Raw genomic sequence first — 24,970 nt, forward strand, 5'->3', positions numbered from 1 at the left:
TCATGATCATTAGATTCTTTTATGAGAAAAAACTGCCAAGCTGGGCTGGTTTTCTGCCAGGTGAGTCAGTTGAATCAACTCTTGGAGACGTCCAATGGGCTCCTGTGCTGGTAAAGGTTAAACAGCAGGAAAACATGAGGGAGAGAAGATGTAAACAGTGGAAGGGAACAGGACCTTTTTGGCAGTGACAAAGCTTGATACTCAGCTCACGAGACTACTGAACCCACCCCAGCTTCCCCAGAGTTTTATGTAGGATTTGGGCCAACTGAGTTATTTGTCCAGAGAGAGCTCTGTATCTCAGTCATGTTCTTCACTACTGTGTTTTGGCAGAAGGGTGACAATGAAACACAGGTCTCTATGCTAATAATACAGAATGTTGCTTGATATGAAGAGAAAGCAGCTGAAGACCAAAGTCTTATGAAGATACTATTTCCTGATTAAAGGGCAAAAATAAATAGATCAGTAAATTCTGTCCTTCTTCTCGTCTACAGTTATTCACTGACTCTTGACATAATGCCCGTGCAGCAGTTATTCTGAGATTACAGAGATTTATGGATTTTGTAGCCAATTTGATTGCGTAGACTCATTGGTTACTGCTGAAAGCTGGATCAGTGATAATCAAAAAATGCCCAGACAGGCTGCAAGAACATGGACATTTATCTTTGGGTGTGCAGAACAGGAACAAAGTGAAATATCTCATGACCTCTGACAGCATTTGTGTTTCTTTTTAAGTAAATATTTTATTTTGTCATAGTCCACATCTGTTCTCTGCCATCTTCCTGCTCCCCCTTTCTTCACACCTCAGGTGAGAACACTTGGAATTCCATTCTCAGGTCTTCCTCTTCCTGCAAACTTTTTCTAATGACAGCTCTGTCTTCTCTCAAAATCATCCTCTTCTTTTGACACAGTGAATAATCTTTTCTTTTAGGTGACCTAGAACCTCCTTATTATCTTTTTTTCAGTCGTATTCTCTGGGTTTATTATATGAAAGGTATTTGCACGAATACTTTTCTACTTTCTTGTGCACTTCTGCTTCAAGCAAAGCTGTTCACTGCCCCATACCCACAGAAGGGCTCTGAATGCACTTTATGTGCTGCATAGTAGTGTTTTCCTTGCAGTTCTTCCTAGCTGTTTATACTCAGGTGAAAGTGCATGAAAATAACCAATGGGAGTGGAAAGAAACCAAGAATACCAGTGTCGCTGACTCTGTCTGAGCTACTACATGCCTGCTCAAATGATGTTTGCAATGGAGAGTATCCATATGGCTCACCAACTGTTTCACGTGCTGGGATACCCTCCCCATGCCAGGCTCTTCCTCTGACCTCCAGATTCTGTCACAAGGTCTTTCCTCTTCTTTTGTGGAAACTAAATTATTTCATTGCCATGTTCCCTTTTCACTTTTGCCTGGCCTCATTATGTAGGTAGCCAAGACTAATAAAGCATTTATTTTTTCTCTTATTTTACACCACAAGTGGATGCAAAACAGTCAAAATCTAAGGTGAGTGGAAAATTCATGACAGTCATCCCCAAGAACCAGTTTTTTATACAGATGCCCTCAAGTTCAGAACCAAGATCTGTTTCAAATAAACCAAATTTTAGATACTGAAAGAGAAAAATACAACTAGACTCCTCATTCTATAAACACCCATCTTCCAATACACCCCTGAAATTCCTTAAACCATATTTTATTCGATCCCATTACCTTTGGCTGCATTTCTTCCTCTTCACTGCTCTTATGGTCAGAGAGAACATCCTCTCTTTCTTTAGCAGAGCGGTTGCTTTGCTGAGACCACTCGCAGACTTTTCAGTAACTACCCCAGTGTCTCCTATCTGCTCTTCGGCAGCAGGGGAACAAATGGAAGTCTTCTACTGACAAGAAAATACTGTCACCTCTACTGTATGCATATAAAACAAGGGTGCAATGCTCCCAGGATGGCTGTCCCTGTGCTGTCCTCCAGATGCTTTTGTCTGTGCTGCTGCAGATGCCGTGCCTGCCACAGCCAGCAAACAAGCTTTATATTTCTGGACCAAGTTTGCCAGATGCCAATCATTTCAGACACATTGGTCGTTAAATTTTGGTTATCCCCAGTGCAGCAAATATTCATGCAAACATACAACTTAAAGCCACATCATGGCCTCACCTGACTTCAGTGGATGAGTTCATACATGTGAGTGTTTTAGGCACAAGGGAACAAGAACTTGAGTTTTTTGTATCAAAAGGTTTTGCATTGATAGATATTTGAGCTTCTCTGTTAGTAAGGAGAGTTTTAAGGCAACCACATCACACAGAAATGTAGACTAAATGCTCACCTGTGCTTCTCAATGCATCTGTACATTTCACTAGCTCCATCAAAACCAGCCCTTATTATATATACTAGAGGACATAACAGTTTATTCCAGTTTGTTGCATTCTCGTGGTGCTGCCATAATATACAGTAAGTCAGTACAGAAATGTGTCAGCTGGGGCAGTTCACATATTATGCATGTATATGAAAAATTATTGTACAAGCAAATAGAATATGTGGAAAAGTGAGACGTGATTTTGCTGTTCTTATGGACAAGCAGAAAAAGATAACAGTATACTTCTGAACTTACCAATCTGATTATAACTGTACAGTTTCTCTCATGAGTCCAGCTGCTGCAGCGTGATTGCAGCAGAACAAGATAACAGCAGCCACTGTGGCACAGAAATTATTTTAGAAATACCCTTAAGTACATTACATCTTTTAAGCACTGACTGCTGACAACCTACTCCACATGATATTTCTAAAAGTAAAGCTGAAAATTAGGTTAAACCATTTTTACAGCTAAGAAAAGCAAGGTGGCTGGAATACAGGCAGTGAAGGAGGCCACACAGAAAGTCCCCATTGCATCTGGGATGAGGTCTGGGGAGTCTGCAGAGACACTGCTCTCAGCTCCGGTCCATTGGACGGCACAACTTGTCCAAAACACGTGGGCAGCTGTGGCACCAGGCTGGGAGGGCAGGGCTGGAAAGCTGAAACAAGGAGGGAGCTCATGCTGAACCACTGGGGTACGGCTGGGAGGAAGATGAGCATTGCAGTCAGAGGCTGATCTCAACCATTTTGATTAATCGGGTCATGTAAAACTAGTATACCAGGCAAGGGGTTGTTGCAAAAGCAAGGTTTAAGGATGATATTTCTCAGATCTGGACGATCTAAAATGTTTTGCAGCCATTTTCTACACTTCACACCTATTTCAAATTGTCTAGATGGGCTGGAAAGTGCATAGAAACATTTTTGTTCATTGTCTGATTACTGGGTTGTTGTTTGTTGTCTCTTTTGTAAGTTGTTTTGTTATACTTTTTAATTATGGAAGTATTTTTTATGAGTAGAGACAGCTGTAGATGTTCTTATTTGGTCTTTGATTTTGCAAAAATTAAAATTTAACCTAAATATAACCAAATCAGAATCCCTCTGAAATAAAGTATGAAGTAGCTGAATAAGCTTTTACTAAACTTTTAAAATCAATCACTCTTTCTATATAACTATGTTTTGATGCACTTTTAGAACTAAATTATATTGAAGAGAGTATTTGTTTTGGAAAATAATGTAAAACCAGGTAGTGCCAACACAGAAAATTCATAAAATGTATATAAGGCCGGTATCTAATTTGCTTCTTTTAAAGCAGACGTTTCAGAAAAAGAATTACAGAAAATATTTGAGCTTGATTTAAAATTATTCCGTCATTCGCCAAATATGAAATCAGGTTACAGATTTATAAAGTGCTGATGTAATTACAAACAATATATTTAGATGATTCCTTCCATCATGAGTTTAATATTACTGCTTAAGATTTAAACAATAGGGAAAAGGAAAATTCTGAATCTTTTATCTTAAAAGGCTTGTCAGCCTCCATAGACATTCCTAGCACATTCCTTTCACCCTCTTAACAGAAGTCTTTAAGTAAATAGCTGGATGTGAGTGTTTGGAAAGCACTTGCAAAATGAAATGCACTTTAGAGTTGGTAAATCTTGAACAATAATGGAGATACTAACCAAAACACCTTAAAGTTGCATTTCCTTTCTCTTTATTTTGTTTTTGAGAATCATCTTCATTTTTTCTGTTCTGGGCTAAAACATAACTGAGATGCTTTGCCAGTGCATGTTTTAGATTGTATTTATGTCTTAAAAGAGCAATCAACAATGTTATAGAAGAGGTGGGCAAACCCATTCTGATGGGCCTCTCACAAAGGTAACCATTACTTGTGAAATCAAGACTTCTGTGTGTGTTATGGTTTAAGGGTTACCAGCCTGAAAGGGAAGGACAGGTGGTGTCTGTAGGACCCTGGAGGGTCAGAGATCAGTACTGTTCCCTCCCCTTTCCAGCCACAGTCTATAAAAAACCGAGGTTTTCGCGGGCTTTTCCTGGCTTTCCTGGGCTGCTTCCTGTCGCATCTCGGGACGGCTGGGCCTAGCTCCACGTGCTCGGCAGCATCCACCACCATCTGCTCCCGGCACCACTGTGGTCCCTGGTGACGAGTCACAGCAGTCACAGCGGCCACGAGGCACTGCTCGGACACTTCCACTCAGGACTACTGGGATTGGGTTTTGTATATAGTTAAATATCCTTTGTCCCTTATTAATTCCCTTTTCCTTTCCCCTGTTGTTTTCATTAAACTTGTTACAGTCTTAACTTCCAACCTTGTGTGAAGCATCTTTTTCTCTATTCCTGTTTTTTTTTTAAATCCTCCCCTGGGAGAGTAGGGGACAATAGAGAGAAAATCCTGCTCCCTGGGCTTGCCCTGAGCCTTAAACGGAGACAGTGTGCAAAAGCATGCTCCAGGTCAGTATCTTAAGAAAATTTCTACTCTGGATTAAAGTGATTAACACATAATTTCAATTTTAGGGCATAACTTTAAAATAACTCCTAGCTTAACTTCTGTTTATTCCTCAGCCCCTTATCTGTTCCAAGTGCATTAGGCTATCAGGAAGATCTCTGGGAAACGTACGGTAAACCTTCCTAAATTAAAATAAGAGGTTGGTCAACACTACTGACTGTAGAACCATTTAATTTTCCAGACCTGGCTAAGGAATAAATGTTTTTATAGCGAGTTCATTCAACTACTGACTAATCCATCCATCTGCAGAATGTGCTTGCTTTAAAAGTCTGAGATTTATTTAGCACCAGGTAGCACAACAGAGAAATTAAACAAATTTTTAAATAATTTAAGTCAAGAATACCATATCCAGATTAATTCATCACAGCAGAAACACTCCAACTTGTCACCTTTTCAAGCAAATCACATTACTGAACACTTACTAAAACGATTTTTAAAGATGATGAGCACTTATTTTCACTCGAACACAGAAACAACGCAATTTTAGTCTCACCGAAATAAAAGAAAACAGAGCTGTAAAACAGATTTTCGTTATCAACACAGGAAAAATATTCTTGTACTTCTGACAAGGAAAGATTCCCTAATTCCACAGCGCTTCCCTGACTGACCCCTTCCAGCACGTAACTACACTCACACTTGCAAAGCTTATCCAAAGATCTGTCCCATGTCTTTTTCTGAACAGAAATAATAAAACTTGCTTTGAAGTCATAAGGCCACAGGTGGAAACAATATTAAAATTATCTTCGCATTGCTCCCCTATTTCTGTTTCACCAATGTGCAAATACAGTGTAACTATTACTTATTCTTCTAGAAAGAACGGCTTAGTATAACCCTAATTAGGAAAACCAAATTAACTGTCAATCTAATAAATAAATCTGTATTCAGCAACAAAAGTATACTTGGGATTCCCCCAAATTTTGTCATTTTTATGAAAAATGTACAAATTGTGGCTGAACAACTGCATCTATTTTATTTGGTTTAAGGATCCCCTCGTTATACTCTTAAACTTCAGTGAAACTTTTCTTAATTGGCAGTAGCCAGTTTCATGAATGCAGGCATACAGATTTGATTCAATATATACAGCATTGCTGAATAAATATTTAGAAAGTAACAGAGAACTCACTCAGGAGTTTTCATAATGTAAGGTACAAGGGACAAATAAATATTAGGGCTTTAAAAATGTTAAAAAATCCTAAACATTGCTCATAATTTTCTTGACTTAGATTTCTAAGACTTTAAACCTATTATGAACTAAAGTAGGAATGCAAAATATAAGACATGATGTATGAAAGCACAAGTTCTAAGTAATCATGAAACTTCTTGATAACTTTTGCATGGTCAGATAGCTCCTAAATACAAGATATATATCATGAGAGAGCTGCTGCTTGTCTTTATAGAATATAATACGAGTATGAAAGCAAGATACGGATTTGAAAGTGCTAGAGGAACATTACTGCAACTTGGTATAGATATAATGCAGAGTGACATTTTCCTTGTTTTATTTACATTATTCTCATAGCATTGTAGGCAAACCTGGGAAGAGTAAAAACCTGCCGAGACAGTGTCCATACAATGTGGCCTAACTTGTGTTACTCATGTATACCCCTATGAGAGTGTAAAGTCAGACCCTTATCCCTCTCGCACTTCTGCTTCTCAGGGATTTTTAGTGGAAGTGCAAAACTGAACCCTCTGTGGTGGGGGGAGGCCACCTGGGTCTTCCTTCTGTCACCTGTCACATCTGCTGAACAAGAGAAGTGTGCGGTCCCGACATCCCAGCAGGATGAGAGGGGAGATGAAAAAATCTGCCAAGAAAAGCCAGCTCGCAGTGGAAAGTACCTCCCTGCTGAGGGGGAACAGAAAAGGGAAAGAAACCTCAGAATTTCCAGCCTTTACTGTGCGCAGCTGAACAAGGTTTTGCAAAGTTTAGTAAAGGATACAAGAATGCAAATTACTCTGTGCTATTCAGAGAGACAACCTAGCGAGATTGTCAGAGCAGGAAGCATAAATGTATTTCCTCTTTCTTTTTCATTTCAGACTTAGAGTAAATAAAACCTACAGCTGAGGAAAAAGTGTTACTTCTTCACAATGCAGACAACAGAGTTTACAAGGCATAGACCACTTTTTGTTCTATTGCAGGGCTTACCACATTGCTTCTCAGTTTGTGGTACTACAAAGACCTCCTCATCCAAAGCATTCACGCAGATGCTGGAGCATTGAGGTGAAACTAAAACGAGCTGCACCACATAGTGCCAAAGGTTCACCTGACCTCGTGTCCTGTATCAGGCAGTGTTCAGTGGTGGTGCCAGAGGGTTGCAGGACAGTCACGGGTACCCAGGAACACTTCCCTGCTTACAAACTCAATTTCTAGTGGCCAGTCTTCAGTGAGGTTTTGATCCAGATGTGTCACTTCTGCGTTTTATGCCTCCATGGACTTTGCCTCCAAAGTAACCCAGTCACTTTTTACACCTGTGTGAGCTATATAGCCAATTTTACAATTTAAGCATGTCATATGTGAAAAAAATGCTCTTTTTTTCATTTTGGGCCGGCTACCTCCCTACTATTTCTTCTACCAAACAACACACCTTTTCCAGAGCACTCCTGAATTTCCAGATCCCCATTACGTCCTCACCGAGCTGCCTCTTTCCCAGCAGAAGAGGCCCAGCCAATTCAGCTGCTGCTGAGATGTGTTGTCATTACACAGCTTCGAGTACTTTCATCCTGCTGTTTGAGCTTTTCCCAGTTTTGCTACGTTTTTGCAGCAGAGTGGACAGGAATTTTACACTACATTAAGACCTAACTGCACCATCAATTCATGCAGTGTAAAACTGTTTTCTGTTTTATTCTTTATCTCCTACTATGTCATTCTTAGCACTTGTCTGACTTGCTGCTGAGCAATGAGCTGATGTTTCCATAGAATTACCTAGATAACCCCAAAATCACTTTCTTACACAGCAATAGCTACCTCGAGGCCCCAGCTGCAGGTAAATTGAGAATTACTATTTTATAAATTATTTTATATTTACATTATTTTAGCAAATGTTGAATTACATCTTCCATTTTGTCAGTCAGTCAGTATCATGAGATTGTTCTGCTACTTTTACCACTTTCCATTTTTGTTATTTTTGAGAACCCAACATAAGTGCAAACATAACATTAACATTTAGTCCTCTTTAACTGATCTCTTACATATCCATTGAGAAGCAGAGTCCTGCTGGACTCCTTTAGCAGCCTCTCCATGTTGAGAATACTGGTGATTTATTCCTTTACTCTTTATTATTCCAGTTTGCCAATAGCCATGTAACATCAACAGACCTCTACTCTTCCACCAGCACATCACAGTTTTTCAGAGCAACTTTAATGAGAGACCCTGGCTAAATGCCTTTATGTAGACTACATCAACCGGGCCTTGTCTACTCAGTGAAGGCTCTAAGAACTCGACGGACCATGAGGTGAGATCTCTGCCAATATGTAACTACTCACACTACTCAGTGCTTTCACACTGTAATCACCTGCTGACCCACAAGCTTCTCACAGGCTGTTTAGAAGAAAACAAATGTACGGGTTTTATTGTTCTACATCTTTGACTTATGCATCGCATTTTTCCCACATTTTTCACATTTGTCCCTTCCTATTTTTTAAAAAATTTGACACAAAATACAAATGTACTAATGAGGACAAAGATAAGACTTTTTTCCTAGCACTTCCTTGAAAAAATAATTGTCCAATGAAACAGCAAATAAACAATCTCACTAAAAATTGAAATTTCTATTTTGATTTGCAGTCTCTGCACCATCTCAGGTATGGTTACCACCAGAGTGAGTGATTTTACTCTGTATGGTATTAATTCTTAAAGTACTTACACCTTAGCCCTAGAGACTTAAACATTCAGTCCAAGGGGAGTCGAGATTAACTGTTGCTTATTTAACTTCAGTTCTAGCATGGCACCAGTTTCCAACAGAACAAATAATTTCTGTTGCTCTAGTCTCAATAGCCTCCTTAAAACCAGATATTCCTGTCCTCAAGTGTTTTATTAGACTGAGATTTCCACAGAAACACATGCACAGCAGGTTCAGTTTCCAGTTTTAATGGAACCTTAGTTACAATGCTCTCTGCTGTTTATTTTTTTTTACTAACTTCTATCCTATTCTTTTACCAGAGTCTACTTATTACCCATAATCACATTTTCCTTCTTACACATCTACTTTTATCCAGCTCATGGATTTAAAATGCCTACTTTTTTTTTTCACTTTTAAATAAATGCTGTGACAGAAGTCTGGTTTCATTTTCATTTAAAGACTGAATTTTCTGCATATAATCCTATTACTAATGAGCCTAACTTTTTATTTCCTTGACAGTATTTGCATAGTCATGCATTGAAACACTGCTTTTCTCTCCCTCTCCTCCAGCTCTGCACGGGTTTGGAAAGCTACCCTGGGCAGGATCTTCCAGCCTGACAACACAAAGAGCAATCCAGTGGCAAAGTAAAATCTTGATTCCAAAGGGAAAGTGTATGTTTTCAGTAGTGGAAGGAGGAGGAAAAAAAGAAAAAAAAAAAGAAATAATAATCTTGTTTTCCTGGCCAGTGCCGCTGCATTAAAGAGCCATACAAAAACAACAAAATGAAATTGTCACTGAAAGGAAATCTATAAGCTATGTCCAAAACAAGCAGGTAGGGAAAAGTATAGAAAATATCTCAATTTTATTAACTGTCAAGGGTCTAATTTAAAGATCAGTTTTCTGATAGCATACTACAATGTGTACAGTTAACAGATGCAACCATTTCTGGGCCTGCATTTTGGCTTCCTAACATGATCCTCCCTGTTACCCTAGGGATCCTCCAGCAGGATGCACTGTTACTCCCTTTCCTCTTTCCTGAAGCATTTGTTGGTTGCTGTATGAAAATCACTGCCCAGGCAGCCGCAAGACACACTTACTGTGGTTCCCTTCTCTCCTTCCTATTTCCATCCACATCGTGGTAACTGGAAGGCAGTCCTGCCTGTGGATCTCTCTTGACACAGTAGATATTTTTCTTTTTAACCACATGGAAAAGAGAATTTGTGCCCATTTAAGCAGGTGCCACTTATGTCTGGAGGCAGAGGCCTCAAGGCAAATGGTATTTCAGCATGTGTCTATGTATGTATTAGTCAGGCACCCACCAGAGAAACGTCCTCCTCTACAGTGATCCTTCACATGGGTCACATGTAGCGATGTCTTCTGCAAACTTCACCATATTCTTCTTCTCTATATCCTATTACAGGGACAAACCTTTTTTTGACAAATGTACAGAAAACATTAATTTGAGGAGTTGAGGTTGTTTTATTTTAACACCTAATACAATTCAAATTTAAAGGATTACTTGCACAAAAAAATAAACACATTTGGTATAAAAATTTATCATCACTTTAACACCTTTTTTTCCTCTTACGGCCTGCACCTTCTCTGGAGCAGAAACATATAAAGACTAATGGCACAAGTTTGTTTTATTCTACAGCATTTTTTGTTTTTACATACTCAGGTACCTTAGAGGACAACAGCCCGCTGTATACAAGAACCATTTTCTTCAGCCTGCTGAATTAAGTTTCATAAAGAACCAAAGCTATAAAGGCATTTTAAAAACCATTATCTCATTTTTTTTCAGAAGCACTGACTTTTTCCACCATTTATATACATAGTGTTACATACAGCTCTTGAGTACAGTACATGCAGCAGAATATATCTGTTGAATAAAAAACATACATTTAAAATATTGACTTATTGGAATTTTTTGAAGATTGAGTAACTGTAAAATGCCCACTGCTTAATAGAAAATGGTTTGATAGTACAAATGTCTGCATATGTTGGCCACTGGAACAGTCCAAGGCTCACTGGAATAGTATCTGTAGCACATCAATGTGCATAAATAATTTACTTACAATATTAGAACACAACTAGCAAAATCAAGAGTTCAAGATCTTATGACTGCTATGTTAACGCTTAAGTGGTTGTCAGGAAGTGTGGGAGGGGGTGGGAGGTTTCTCCCCCTCCCAAATCCTCTTACAAAACTTTTAGTATGTAATTTATGTTCCAGATGATAAAACTTATTTATGTCTACTGCCTCTTCTCTTCATCGCAGCTGTGCACTGTGGACAGTACCATTTCCCTTTCGGTGCTTCTGTCAGTCCAACGCACCCATAGTGGAACCACTCGATGGGGCACTATAAAAACAGAGTTAAAAAGAGGGTTTGGGATTTTTTTTTTCCTTTTTTTTTCAGAATCCCTATCACAAATACAATTCTATGAAAATGAAGCCTGAGTAAGAAGCACAGATTCTGCTTTTCACACACACAGCCACAGGAAAAAAACAAGAGGACGATCTCAGTACCTAACATACACTCAGTAGACTAAGGGAAGAGATAAAAATTCTAGGAGTCATATATGGACTCACATAATAGAGAAAAAATAGTGTGCTGTGCTTCAAAATACTTAGACTACCCTATGTGACACAACAGTAATTTTATCATTCACTTCTGTTTAAATGTAGCATCTCAGTAAATACATTATTATATTCAACTCTTCTTTTAAAACTTTTTTATATGAAGGGGACAACTGATAGTCATTGTGACACATCTAAAGGTTCCTGGAAATGAAGGGCATTTTAAAGATGTCAAACCTTCCCAGTAAAGGGTGAAGCCTTCTAGAAGAACCTGAACAGTGGAGACAGATGAGAAGTCTCCTGAAGAATGGTTCAACTCAAATGCGTATTACTCTCAAAAACTCTGCTCTAAAACCAACTCTAAAGAAAAGTAACACCTGCAAGCAATCATTACATGCACAAGCCTCTCATGAACCTCTTGAACTTGGTTACTTACATCTTGGTTATCACAGCCTACCATTTCACCATAGGACACCTAGTAAATAAGAAAAAAACCAACCTTATTAATAATTATATTACTAACTAGAAGCAATCAATATTGCTAAAGTTCAAGTTTCTTCATTTGAGGAATTTTTCCATTAATAGCAGCAACAATATTTCATTTTTTTTTGTTACACAACCCAAAGAACATCATGGTCACAGCAAACTGATTTTCAAATTTTTTTAATGTAAAAAAAAAAAGATACCTCTGGATATTTCAGGTTGGATAAAAAAGGTCAGCATTCAAAACCTGAGTGAAGCACATTTTGGTCTAAACAACAGTGCTCAGTACTTTAGGAGGCCAGTTTCCAAGACTATATCGATGTCTGGCATTTCCCTTCCATACCTGACAATTTCAAGCACTTCATAGGAATTCTGTAATTCTCTTGAAAGTATTTGTTTCAAATAAATTCTAGAAAAAGCCAATACTCTTAGAAGTGTTTAAAATAAGAACAGACATTTTAAAATAAAAGTTTCTCGTGGTGTCATTCAGTCTCTCAAGTTTCCAGATAGCTTTTATAAAACTAGTTTTTTGTTTGGTTGTTGGGTTTCTTTGGTCTGTGTATTTTTTTGGGGTGTGGTTTGGTTTTTGTTGTTTGGTTGTTTTTTTGTTTTTTTTTTTTTAAAGTGAAAGTAGGAGAGATCAGGCAAATCCCTTACTAACTTAAAATTTCAACTAAATTCACAGTGAACCTGTTCCATTTTTAATTTAATTATTCCTGAAGTCTTAACTAAAAGATTTAAAACTCTCCAGGTATGTCACATCACTGGAAAACTTGCTAGCTTTTAGCTTCAACAGTTGAGTTCATTATTCATATCACCAGTAAGTAAATAAAAACAGGTGAGAATGTCAAGACTGCAAGTAGGATGTTTTTAAATTAGCAATCTGAGAAGGAAGGCTCAACTACAGGAAAATATCAGCTCTAGTTACCTCTCAGGTTGGAAGGCATCCTTACCTGATTACAAATGCAGTAACGTGGCTCATTTGGATCGTAGGTCCAGTCAACCTGGCTGTTGGAATCAGACTCTGGAATTACTGCAGTTTGCTGAGACAGTTCTTGTGCCAGTGCAGATGAAGAGGAACATGATGATAGCGAAGAAGAAGATGAAGATGATGAGGACTGCTGACTTGAGGATTTGTTGTTGTTTCTGGTGGGAAAAAAGAAGAAAAAAAAAGCACACAATTTAAATTAAATTCCTGCCAAGTGACAGAATCACAAAACAAGTACTTTGTTGACTCTGGAATACTGCAGTACATAAACCCCAAAGCATCATTCCCCACAAGATTTCATTCAACAATTGCAAGAACTGAAATAAAGACACTGAATGCTCTTTGGAAACAGAAACAGCTTAAAAGTGCAAGACAGGCTATTCTAATCAATAGAATTTAACAGCTTTAAACTGCCAAATAGCCTTAAATGAATGCTTTTCTTCTCACATTTTCCATCAAGAGCCTTGGTGTCAAGTCCCCATAAAAAGTATGCTACCAATAAAACAGGAATTTACATATGTCATATGTCGTGCACAATAGAAAACTGTTTTGAAGATGGCTGATTCTATGTTAATCTCCACTCAGGCATCACCAATCACTCCACAGGAACAGCTCCAGAATACAAATTCTATCCTTTTGCTTATAGGTCAGATCCGACACCCAAGATATCCACAGATGAAAAATGCTTCTATGACAAAATCATTAACTGAGCTGTGAACATACACAAATGCGTATGAATTTAAAAAAAAAAAAAAAAAGCAAGTCAGTTTAAAAGGATGGGCATTTTGAGACAAACTCTTTCAAGGACAACTTGTGACTTTTGTCACAATGTGTTGCGACATTGTGTGTTTAAAATGTTTTTAAATTTCATATTAGTTGGAAATAAAATTCATTCTGTTTCCTGCCCTAGATGGTCAGCCATCAGAAAGCACTGAGATTATTTGTGAAGTGGCACAAAGCAGATTTCCAGATTATTTCAAAACCGTCTACAAACCATTGCGTAGTAATTCCCAACATTTGTTGTTAGGCGAAATCTTCTTTCCAGAACACAGAAAAATGAGGGAAAAAAATTAGACTATATGACAGATGAAAAAGAAAATAAAGACACTTATTTAAAACCTTAGAGTAAGTTTGCTTAAAGGAAAAAAAAAGTGAGAGGACAAAAGAAGAAAACCCTGAACAAAAAAAGGCCAGCAGGCAATAACTACCTTCTGCTGATCCCCTCTCCCACATATTAAATTCGCAGTATTTGTAATATGGCCCATGACCTTTAAAAGAAAGCTTAGCTGTCTTAAAAGCTATAATTGCAGTCAAGTAAGAAAACCTACTTGCTTTTTCTGCCACTTCGTGAATCTGTGGTTGATGAACTTAATGTCTGTGTTAATGTAGATGCCAGAGCTGATGATGAATATCCAGTTGAATCTCTGGATAATGAAAATTCTCTTCCAAGCTGGAAATCATTGTTCTTAAAGGCTTCATAGCTGGCTTTCAGACTGGATGTTCGTCTTCCTTCCTTCATCTAAAGAGAATACTGATATTGTACCATACTACACAATAGAGCTCTTACAGAAGACATACCAGGCTGCTGACTGCTAATTTTTTGTGGTAAAAAGGTGTAAGAATATTCCACAGGAAAAGCTAGAGAATAAGCTGTCCCTTTATGCAAGTTTTACAGGATGAAACTGTAGCATATAAACACAAATGGTAATATGAGAACTGAACCACATCAGCTGAAAGTAATCATGGGAATTCAGATTTAAAAAAAAACAAACAACCCTCGTCTTCCTTCTTAATCAACAGCAGACGGCAGAATGACAGGGATGCTTTGACATTACCTGTGCTGTGGCTTGCACTGCTTGAGCTGCTGCCATGGTAATTGCACCGGCCCCGGATCCTGAAGATAATGAGCCCAGGTTATATGATGCCAATGGTTGAGAAGAGTTTGTATTGTATGCATTGTTTGAAGAGGATGATGAATTACTGTTTCGACACCCTTGATGAACAGAATACATTTATGAAATTCAAAAATGAAACTAAATTCCTTTGCATTTTAAGAAGAGTTATATATGACAACCAGTGAAAGAGTAGGAACTCCGTTTATGCATCAGAGCAGTCTGATCATTTGGAAAAAAAGTTTTAGAAGTCTTTCACACAGGCAGTATTGGCTTAAGAAAAAAAGTTTGTGCTCCACCTATCCTCATATGCAAGGAGTCCTTTTAGAAAGGCAGTCCTCACAATCATAATTCAGCTATCAAAGAACAGATGTGCCTGCTACATCTATGTCTATCTATAGAAACCCAATCTCCACTGAAATGATGCTGACTACTGTAACCATCACGAAGAGAGTAAGAATTTGACTGTATACATATATTGTTTCTGTAGTAAAACTTAATAATAATTCTTAAAAACTACAAATCACAGCTTTAATGCAACACACACTTCCATGGCCATCTACACACTGACAGCTGCTCAGTTACATTTCATCTGCCATCTCATGTGAAGTTCCTTCAAAAGAAAAGTAAAACATATACGAGGGAGACTACTTAAAACTGATGAACAGCACTAAATTCCAAAATGTAAGGTATTTTACTTATTATAACCTCTCACAATCTTTTATTTTCATAAAAGAAATTAAGAAACAACCTATTTTTGAAAATGGGCGGAAAGTTGTGTAGTTTTTTTATTCAGTACTCAAAAAGACTTATCATCTCTATTGAAGCAGACAACACACAAAAGAATTGCATTTTATTGTAGCCAAATGTCACGTCAGACCAACCCTTAAAAAACAAGTGTGAACATTTTTTCCCCTACCTTGGAAATTGTTGCATGCATTTATTTTTCCCCAAATAATAATGCACTGATCTTTTACAATTCTACTACTGGCTGAAGGAAACTGTACTGTTATCTTCGTCCAAGTAGCGTAAATAAAACCAAAAGGCCAACATGCATGTTAAATGACAACAAAGCTGACGCACTTCATGGACAACACAGATGAGTAACAATGCCTGCAATTTCTCATTTTTCAAATGACTGAAAATCCCAGAGGAAAGGGTATAAGCCTCTGATTTCAAAAGACAGTGACTCTGAATATAATCAGGTTTCTCTTCTTCCGATTAAAAAGCAATAAAATGCACAACAATTAAGATTACCTGGTGTATTTTCTTTAGAAGCATCTGAAGTCAGGGTAGATAAAAGAGCTTCAGACTTGAACTTCTTTTCAGGAACATGATCTGTTGTACTATGGTGAGAAGATGGATTGTGTTTCCTTTCTAAATGAAACAAATGAAGGGAACTTAAGCATAAAACCTTTTCAGCTTGAAAAATCAAACTAGAACTAGAGATAATAAAACAGCACTTTCAACTAATTCCCACCAGCAGAACCTCATTATTATATTCTTGCATTTCTTCTGAACAGATGTTATGATCATTGCATTATGCCTTTTCTCCTCTCCAATGTCTGGAGAAAAATAAAAGTTCTGAACATTTTTTCTTCCTAATAATACTTAGCAAAAAATAAACAAACATAAAAAGTAGACATAAAAAGTCTCAAATACTTACTTTCTACTGGAGTGTGAGAATGGGCGTGATGGTTATTTACAGGCTGTGATGGTGTATCAAGCTCCAGAGACCCTAAGAGGAAGGTAAAAAGAACAGGAAAATTTTGGAGTCATCATTGGCATGGTTCTGACTTTTAGATACTAAATGAATATTTATAATATTAACCAAATCACTATGCAGTTATATTTATTTTAATCAGGATTTCTGCAAGAGTTGAAGCCCTTCCTAGTAAAAACAAGGGCCAGTGAGAACAATTTTAGAATAACAACTGATGACTGCTGTTTTTCAACTGTTGAAATCAAGAAGTTAAAATCAAGGCCAATAAGGAGAACAAACAACATTGCCCTCAACATGCCACTTATTCAAATGAGTTGCACACAAGCCTGTGACAATTGGAGACTGCTGCACCAAAAATACTGACAAACTACACCAATTTGAATGGAAAGGAAGATTGTAAGCCGTGAACTGTATTATAAGGCATCTTGTCACACTGATTCAAAACACATAAGCACTAATAATGTCTTTCACGATGATCTAGTATTCCACCGGAAGGGCTTCAGATCATTACCCAAATTTTCTTAACGTTCAAAATACACAGAGGAACAATACAAAGAAGAAAAGAAAATAAGAAAAAAGGAAGAAGAAGCAGAAGTCTATGTCTAAGAATAACATTTTTTGTAATATGAGACTGAATGATCACAGCACAGGAGACTTTGACCATAAGTTTCCATTAGAACAATATACAACAGTTTGTGTACCAATCTTTGGCAAAAAGATTTTGAACTAGCTTCAATACCTACCAACTTACTTTTATACAGAAAATAATTCAAAAAGTAATTAACTTTCATTTTTTAAAATCTGTAGCTTCAACATTTCTTAACCTCTTTCTTCTTCAGTGCTTTCAAAAAGTACATGAGTGTATTACTAAAATTTAAAGACAATTACTCTAGAAGAGGTTTGAAGCACAGGGAGATATTTTGGCTGGACTAACATTAATCATGTTATGAACCAGTCCAAAGGCTGCCCTCTGGTGGAACCTCAACAATATGTATTTAGTCCAAAAGCTAAAAATGTTTAAAGGCTTCTAACTTTCACCTCATTAAAAAAAAAAACAAAAAAAAAACAACAAAAAAACCAACCAACCCTTAAAGATGCAACAAGCAGCCTGGCACAAGTCTATGTTGAGTTCTTGGAATTCTACCTACCTACCTCACCAAACACAGAGCTCAACTGAAAGTAGTACATCTTAAAACTGCAGCAGGGATCGCAACTAACATAAAGTAGGCCTGTTCTGTAGTTGCTAGTTCTTTAAAAGCACTTACTTAGCACGTTTTTTTGGGGTTGTTATTTGTAATAGCGATTACAAATAAACTATCCAAACTCCCAGCTTTTATCACACAGCCACACAAAGTTCAAAGAAAGAGTATTTAATCCTAATCTCCTGAAGTGTCTTAGGTTATTTTATCCTGTCCTTGGATATGAAGGAGAGTCACTGCCTCTTCGCTCCATCTCAGTAGTTAAATCAACTTTGAAATTTATCATAATCACATTTGAACTTGATGTCTAAATGCTGATGAGTACAGCAAGTTGGCCAAAAAGCTGTCAAATTACAGTTTTGCTCATATTCTGAATACTAGCATCGCTGTATTTGTTAAGCATGCAGGTTTCTTACCCAAAATGCTTCTCCCTCACTACCCTATTTTAAAACAACCAGTCTCTCCCCTTTAAAAAAATAAAACCATCGAGTACGTAACTTTTCTTCACAATACACACTTATAACTAAAATAATGACCCTCTTCAATTTGGTGGCAACCCATTCTAGTAAGAAATCGTATGCTTTCAACTGGGTAGGTGCCAAGTTTAGGCTTAAGTAGTTGCCTGAATACCTGCAGTCATTAAAAACAGGTTTCAAGAATTACGTGCCTTACTGTAGCAGTTCACTAGTGCAAGAGTTGTGTGAAAAAAAACCCAACAAACAACCCTATTCTAATTACTCCGTTGTATTTTGACTTCACTGGTAAAAACTGAGATAGAAACTAAAATTTGGTAATCACTGACTGATGAAACATATGCAGGTTAAAACACAATTTTGGAACGAGCGGAAATACTGCAGGCTACTAATAAGCTTATAATTTAATTTTGCAAACCAACAGAATATCTGTCAAGTTCTTAAAGAAAATCACACATACTTACTTCTCTCTAAAATTTCTGTAATTCCAGCATTATCTGCTTCAAGTTCCATTTTAAATTTAGCGAGTTCCTGGTCCAATTTTCTCAAATGACGGTCTACCTGTTTTTGAGACAAAGCAACTATAAATACAATCCAGTTCTGGAACATGAGTATCTACACACTTAGGCTTGCCAAATGCTGCCCTTCCAGCAATTCTCTGCCATGCAGCACTAAGCACATATAAAAAGACACAGAAGGATTACTTCTCAGTCACCTACATTTCCCTAACTCAGCAGAGATAGCAGAATTAACACCAAAATAACACTGCTGCTCCTAAACTGTGTGGTCAGTCACAGGATATAACAAGGTTCACATGGCTCTTACCATAAGCAATGTTCTAAGACACAACGTTAAGTGTTTCTTTTGAGAAAAAAGATTAAGAAGCTTTGGAGATGTTGTGGGTATGGGTATAGAAAGGGGAAGAGAAAGAACAGTGCACGATGTGCACTTTAGAGGAGGTTGGGCTGCATGGGAAAAACTGCAAGTTCCCTGCATTGCAATTTGTATATCACTATACACATTGAGTAACGGCCTCTAAACCAAAAATGTAGATTCCTGTGCATTCAAGCATGACATGCTCTTGGGTATTGAAAATTACCTTAAAAATTAAACTTAATATTATGGAAAGAAAGACTGTGTTCCAAATGCTTGCTTTATCTGTAGTGATGCAGCAGAATACTGTACCTATCTCTAAACTATTAAAAGTTGAACAGGTTTTTGCAGTTACAAGATAACCAAAAGTGAGAGGTTAAGTTCCCAAAGTTGGAACTACTTTTGGTTAGCACAAGTGGAACTAAAGCAGATAAGAAATGTTTTAGGTCTACTACATTTTCACGCAGTCTAACTTGCAGGTTCTGTTCTCTGAGAAAATGCAATATAAATGTACTTAAAATTCAAAATCCACATGCTATAAGGAAAAGTAACTTGTCTGTGGTCTCCTTTCAGAAAAAAATAACTAGGGACAAAAATCAACTTGCAAGACAACCCTAGGATTTCTAAAATTATCTCTGAATGTTTTGTGTTTAAGTGACAGTTGCTACCCAAAGCAACCAAATTCTTAAAAGTCAACAAAATGTTAAATATTTCTTTCACCAGCAAAAATACCTGTATACAGCTGAAATACAGTACAAGTAGCCCAGATGTAGTGCTTATCAAAATGTTCAGAACTCCTTAGCACATAAATTTAGGTAATTCACCACAAGCTGTCTACTTACCAAATCATATATTTGATTAGCCAGTTGTACTTTTTCATCTGCATCTTCCAAAGCCTTATAATAATCCTGTTATAAAGAGATTTTTTTTTTTAAATTAGGAACTTAACTGGATTAATTTCAGTCATTTTAAGCTATTGTTATCCAGTACAAAATGTAAATTAAAAGGAGAAATTCAAGTAAGTTTTTAGAAAGACTGTGAAACCCTACCATAAACAGCAATCACCTAAATTTTAGATGAATGACATACTACATATCAATTTATTGTTTGTGCCTTAGAAAAAGCCAATCTACAAGATGTAGACATTTACTCCTGAAGTTATATTTAGATTTCTGCAAGAAATGCTACAAGAATAGAAACAGCCTTGGATTTATTTTATATTCCACAGCATAAGGTTATGGATTGGAAATGATATTATGTCTTTTACTTTGTATGGATCTCCAAGATCATTGCAGACACGACTGCTCTTCAAAATGATGCTAAACGGTAATGTGAAGGGAAGCCTTTCCAGCACTGTAGTTAGTGATAATGACGTACACAGTTCATAGTTTAAATTATTTTAAAATGCACTTATATAACTTGTAAGTGCATTATAAAATAATTTGACTAAAGCAATCCAATTTTAAAATCTGCTTTAACTTATGAAAATCCACAAAATTTTTTAAAAATTATTTTTACACATGCTTTTACTCTAGAATTAAATGGTCTAAGTGCCTTTATATTCTCAATTCCCACGGGAATATCTTGCTTAGGCAAAAGACTACTTGAAATTGTGGTCCAACTAAAGTCAAAAGCAATTTTTTCATTTACTCTAGTGACATCAGAGCTTTGGCTTTTTCTTTTTTTTTTTAATCTAGAAATCTATTTGTAATAATTAAGGGAAACAAACAACCCTTGGCCAAATATGTGCCTGAAGAAGCAAGTGTAGTAGACTAGAAAAAAGTTTCTCCTGACAAAATGATGGACTACCTTGCTAACAATACCACCCCCAATGCCTGAGTGTTGAAGGATAGAACAAAACACATCCATCTTCTTATTCCTCTCTCCCTAAAGCTACTTATACCACACATATAACATATACAAGGACACAGGCAGGAAATGCTGAAGCTAAGCTTGAAAAATATCTTCCAAAAGAAAGCCAATTAACTTGTGCAGCTTCATGTCTCACAAGCAGAAACCAAACGTCCTAGCTGAAAATTTAGTACCTGGTTTCCTCACCATTTCAGGATTGTAATTTTTATAATGCTAGCAAATACTGGGTAAAACTTGAGAGAAATGCTTGATCAAAGAAACCTTTCAGTAATTTTTCTCCTCCTAGGTAGTTCTATCCATCTCTGTGAAAGCCCAAGGGAAGTCACAGTTCTGAATGCTTAAGTCTCCATCAATCATAAGCTGTTTTTTCTTAAGGTTATCTTCATTTGCAAAAGAAAAATGTGACCCACTCCTGTGATATCCTTACTTTTTTGATTGATGTCATTTGTTCTTCTCTCCATTCAGGTTTGTTTTTCTTTGCGTTCATAAAAAATTCATTTACCCTCTGCTCAAGCTGATCCATTGCATCTGTAGCATGGGAAAAGATTAAGATAAATGTTATCTTGTCATGTATTTAAACAGTATGAAATACAGCAGATTTTTTTCTTAAACAAAGTTGACAGAACTGAGGTGCAAACTATTAGAAAGGAAAAATCCAAAAAAACCAAACCAACTGACAGTGGATATATTTACCTCAATTCCCAAGAAGCAGAATTGCATTCTGGTAGGACTCTCAGCAAGGCTCTTGTGCTTTCCAGCATGGGACAGGCAGGACTCTAAGTTCTAAAGGTTTTTTGTCCCTAAGAGCAGTGGTAGTGACTTAAAGCACGACCCAAACTCCTCACCCAGGGCTCTAGACTGCTGACTTTGGAACATTCTAGCCAGTTACAAACTGAGTAGGAAACAAAATGTTCTCCTAAGAGAAACAGTCAAATACAAAACCAAATAGTTGAAAAAAAATTAGTGCCTAAAACGGTAGAGCAACTGAAGAGTTAAGTTACCGCTTTTAAGTCAAGGCCCTCTCCACTGTATGCTAAGGAAGGGTGAGAGCAAATTGAAAGCACTCACAAAGTTATTCCCCCCACCCCCCACAGGGCAGCACTAAGGGGTAAATGCACTGATGAAATACTATTTGGACAGGATTCTCACTTACATAAAGTTGAGAAATATCAAAAGGGAAAAAAATAAAGCCACCAATTCTCTAACATTAACTGTCAGGAAAGTGACAACTACAAGTTATTTGTTTCGTTGTTTATTGAGACCGGAGAGGGATCCCCTTCCCTTTCCATCCACCCTTCTTCAACAAAAAACCCAAAAAGCTCCAAGTTTACTATTTCAACAGCTGGACACTTGTGCATACAACAGTTTGCGTATTTCCAAAAACATGTAGCTGCCTCAGTCAAACTAACTTCGACAGCCTTGCTGTCAAGACAGACAGCAGTACTGAAAATTCTTTCACAGCACTCTCAGCGATACTGTCCAGATAGCAGCTTCAAATTAAATGTGACAGTGTACCAACTGCCTACAGACTTTAGGCTCTGGGTCTAAAACACTTCCGATACTTCCCAGAAACCACCATTAAAAATGAATCACATGATGGCCATCATCTCATACCAAAAAAAAAAAGTAGTTAATTAACTAGTTCAAGAAACTTATGAATCCTCAACTATGATCCACTCTTCAAATCCAATGAAGTCCAAAGATTTTCTCACTCTGAAAATTCACAACTAGAACTGTTCATGAAAAATAAAAAACATAAAAATCATACTAAATGATCAAAAACATTCATTGATTTTTTTTTCCCCATGCTGGGAAAGTCCAGCATAAAAACCAACAGGAACCTACAAATTGACTGGAGAGAGCACAGTTAATCCCAAGCCAGAACAGTTGTAACACAGGCTCACATCAGTTTTGGTGTAAAACAGGTTAAAGATGGGATAATCTGTACAATAAGCATTTTCCACTTGCACTGTGTTATTCAGAGAGAAGATTAAGAAGCCTTAGCAGCAACCAAAGAGCATGCACTTCATGTGGAGGCTTTCAAAAGCTTTGTTCTTTCAGCAAATGACTATAATTTGGTCCATAAAGCCACCAGACAAGATGTTGTAACTCCTATTCCCAGAGCGCAAACAACTAGGTGATAATTACTCTAATGGCTTCACAGACATGAAAAGAAAAAAATCTTTCCTCTCTACTTTCTATAGAGGACGTTATCAGTCTGTGTGAAACTGTGTAAGGGAAAACTTCCACAGAAACTTGGTCTCTCCCGAAAGGGCAGAAATGGCAAAATGGAATGCAGGTCAGTTCTATTAAATTATATGAAAAGTTCTTTCTGGTACACTCAAGTTCCTTCACCTTTTCTACCCTCCGACCTTTTTAATCTAACTGTGATGATATATTCTGAGATACTGATTTCTTAGATCAGATTTCCCAAGAGAGTTCCCAGAAATCCTATTAGAAGAGAGGCTTTTTTTCCAGACCCTGACATTTTACCACAGAGGCCCGATAATCTATGATTTGAATTTAAACAGAAAAACACAATTTATGCTCCATGAGGAACTGTCTCAAGAGTCAAGTCACAACTGGGATGATCTTCACTTTTCCCACAGCAGCCTTATCAGGACATAGAGCCGGTACAGCTGGGTTATTATTTCTGCCCTGCCCCATTAGAAGTCCATGTGGTCCAGATGGGACAGTATATAAACTCAACACTGACTCTAAAACACAGCAATACAGCTATCTCTGACTTACAATTCGGGTAGGCCTCTGGGACAGCATCACTCATCAAAGTACTATTGTCAAGTACTTCAGAGACACTGAATCTTCACAGCAAGTAATATGTCACAGCATGAGAACAACCTCCAGGTGTGCATGTAAGAATTCAGTGGGCAGGTTGGCAACTGATGTTGAAGAGATGCTAGTCCAGAAGTTTTGTAAGTGTTTTGGATGCTTTGTCGCTCATTGTGCAAGAAATACAAAAGTACCAAGGTCCATGAGAATTTTTCTCTGGGCCTAAGGCAGGTCTTAGAAGACAATATTCAGTGTTATTTCCTACTTCCAGTAATACAATATAGAGTGCTATTTGCCACTTCCAGTTAAAACAGAGGAAATGACACTGCTGCAACCTTGGCAGTGCTAGTTGCCTCAGTCTCGAAACATCCTTCAAAAAAAATACTATCTTCTTTGCTGCCCCAGTAAATGGAAGTAAAATTTGTGAACTTACTCTGAACTGCCTTAGTCAGTGAGCTGTCCACTCCCTCTCCTGGTGCCTCCTAGAGACAGTTACTTCAGAGGTGTTATGTTCCGTAGTTATTGCTTTGTTCTGACAACTTTAAGCACTGAACACAAAACAGCACTTGGGCCACAGAATACCAAAAAGTCCTATAGCCAGTTCATGTGTCAATAAAGTCTGTTAAACTAACCAGCTGGGTCTGCTAAAGTAAGGGAAAGCCTGAGACCTCACTTCATAGGTTAAACTACTGTTTTTAAGAACCGTGCTCCCACAGTATTGCATTTAGTGTTCCTGTATGGCATTCTCGTATTTCAACCATTGCTCTGTCTCTCATTGTTTTTTTATCATAGTCTGGCCCTTCTGTATTGATGATTCATCTTTAGTGCACCAAGTTTCATTAACAAAGCATCACAGCTATAGATTAACATATTAATTGTGTGTTAGATGACAGCAACACCTAACTGGGTGTTATGGGACACTGAAGTCCCAGTTGAGATTGCATTAGAAAAGACCAAAAGGCAACGCATCCTGAAAAAGGCACAAGGCAGTGCACTACATTGGGATATAAAGAGATATACAAAGTGGTCTACTAAGAAACCTAAAGCAGACTGCAGATTTGGTAATGTGTCAGCTAGGGCACAAGAGGCCAAGCAAAAAGCACCTCCACATGCAGTACTACGAGGGGAGCTGGCTGGAAAGTTTCACAGACAGCATGCCACTACCTGCTGAAGGAGCCGGACACAACTCCTGTTCCCAACCACCATCACTGCTCTTAGGGATCAAAAATCTAAAGAGCTTGGGACGTGCCGCCGAAAATGCCTTTGGGAGCAGCACAAGCCCAGGAGCGAAGCTCCTGCGAGGCCCTACTTGCGCCGGCTCACCCGAGGGCGGGTGCCGGGGCGGGCCCGGGGCGGTCGGGCTGCTCCGCTGGGCGCCGCTCGCTGACAGCGCCAGGCGAGTGCGCCC

The 24,970-nt window shown here is 37.8% G+C and overlaps 1 protein-coding gene across 1 annotated transcript; it reads right to left on the reverse strand.

Moving 5' to 3' along the window:
* Positions 1-10,153: 10,153 nt before the first annotated feature.
* Positions 10,154-21,300, reverse strand: ING3 (inhibitor of growth family, member 3). The gene is made up of 10 exons (XM_010179957.1): positions 21,200-21,300; positions 19,743-19,808; positions 18,492-18,588; positions 16,299-16,370; positions 15,890-16,009; positions 14,576-14,733; positions 14,069-14,259; positions 12,706-12,898; positions 11,706-11,744; positions 10,154-11,051 (listed from the first exon to the last, which is right to left on the reverse strand). Exons 1-10 carry the CDS (start codon positions 21,293-21,295, stop codon positions 10,935-10,937), a joined length of 1,149 nt encoding a protein of 382 aa, XP_010178259.1. The 5' UTR covers positions 21,296-21,300; the 3' UTR covers positions 10,154-10,934.
* Between the last annotated feature and the right edge of the window lie 3,670 nt (positions 21,301-24,970).

Source organism: Mesitornis unicolor, unplaced genomic scaffold, assembly GCF_000695765.1.
Source record: "Mesitornis unicolor isolate BGI_N332 unplaced genomic scaffold, ASM69576v1 scaffold3152, whole genome shotgun sequence".
Taxonomy (NCBI): Eukaryota; Metazoa; Chordata; class Aves; order Mesitornithiformes; family Mesitornithidae; genus Mesitornis; species Mesitornis unicolor.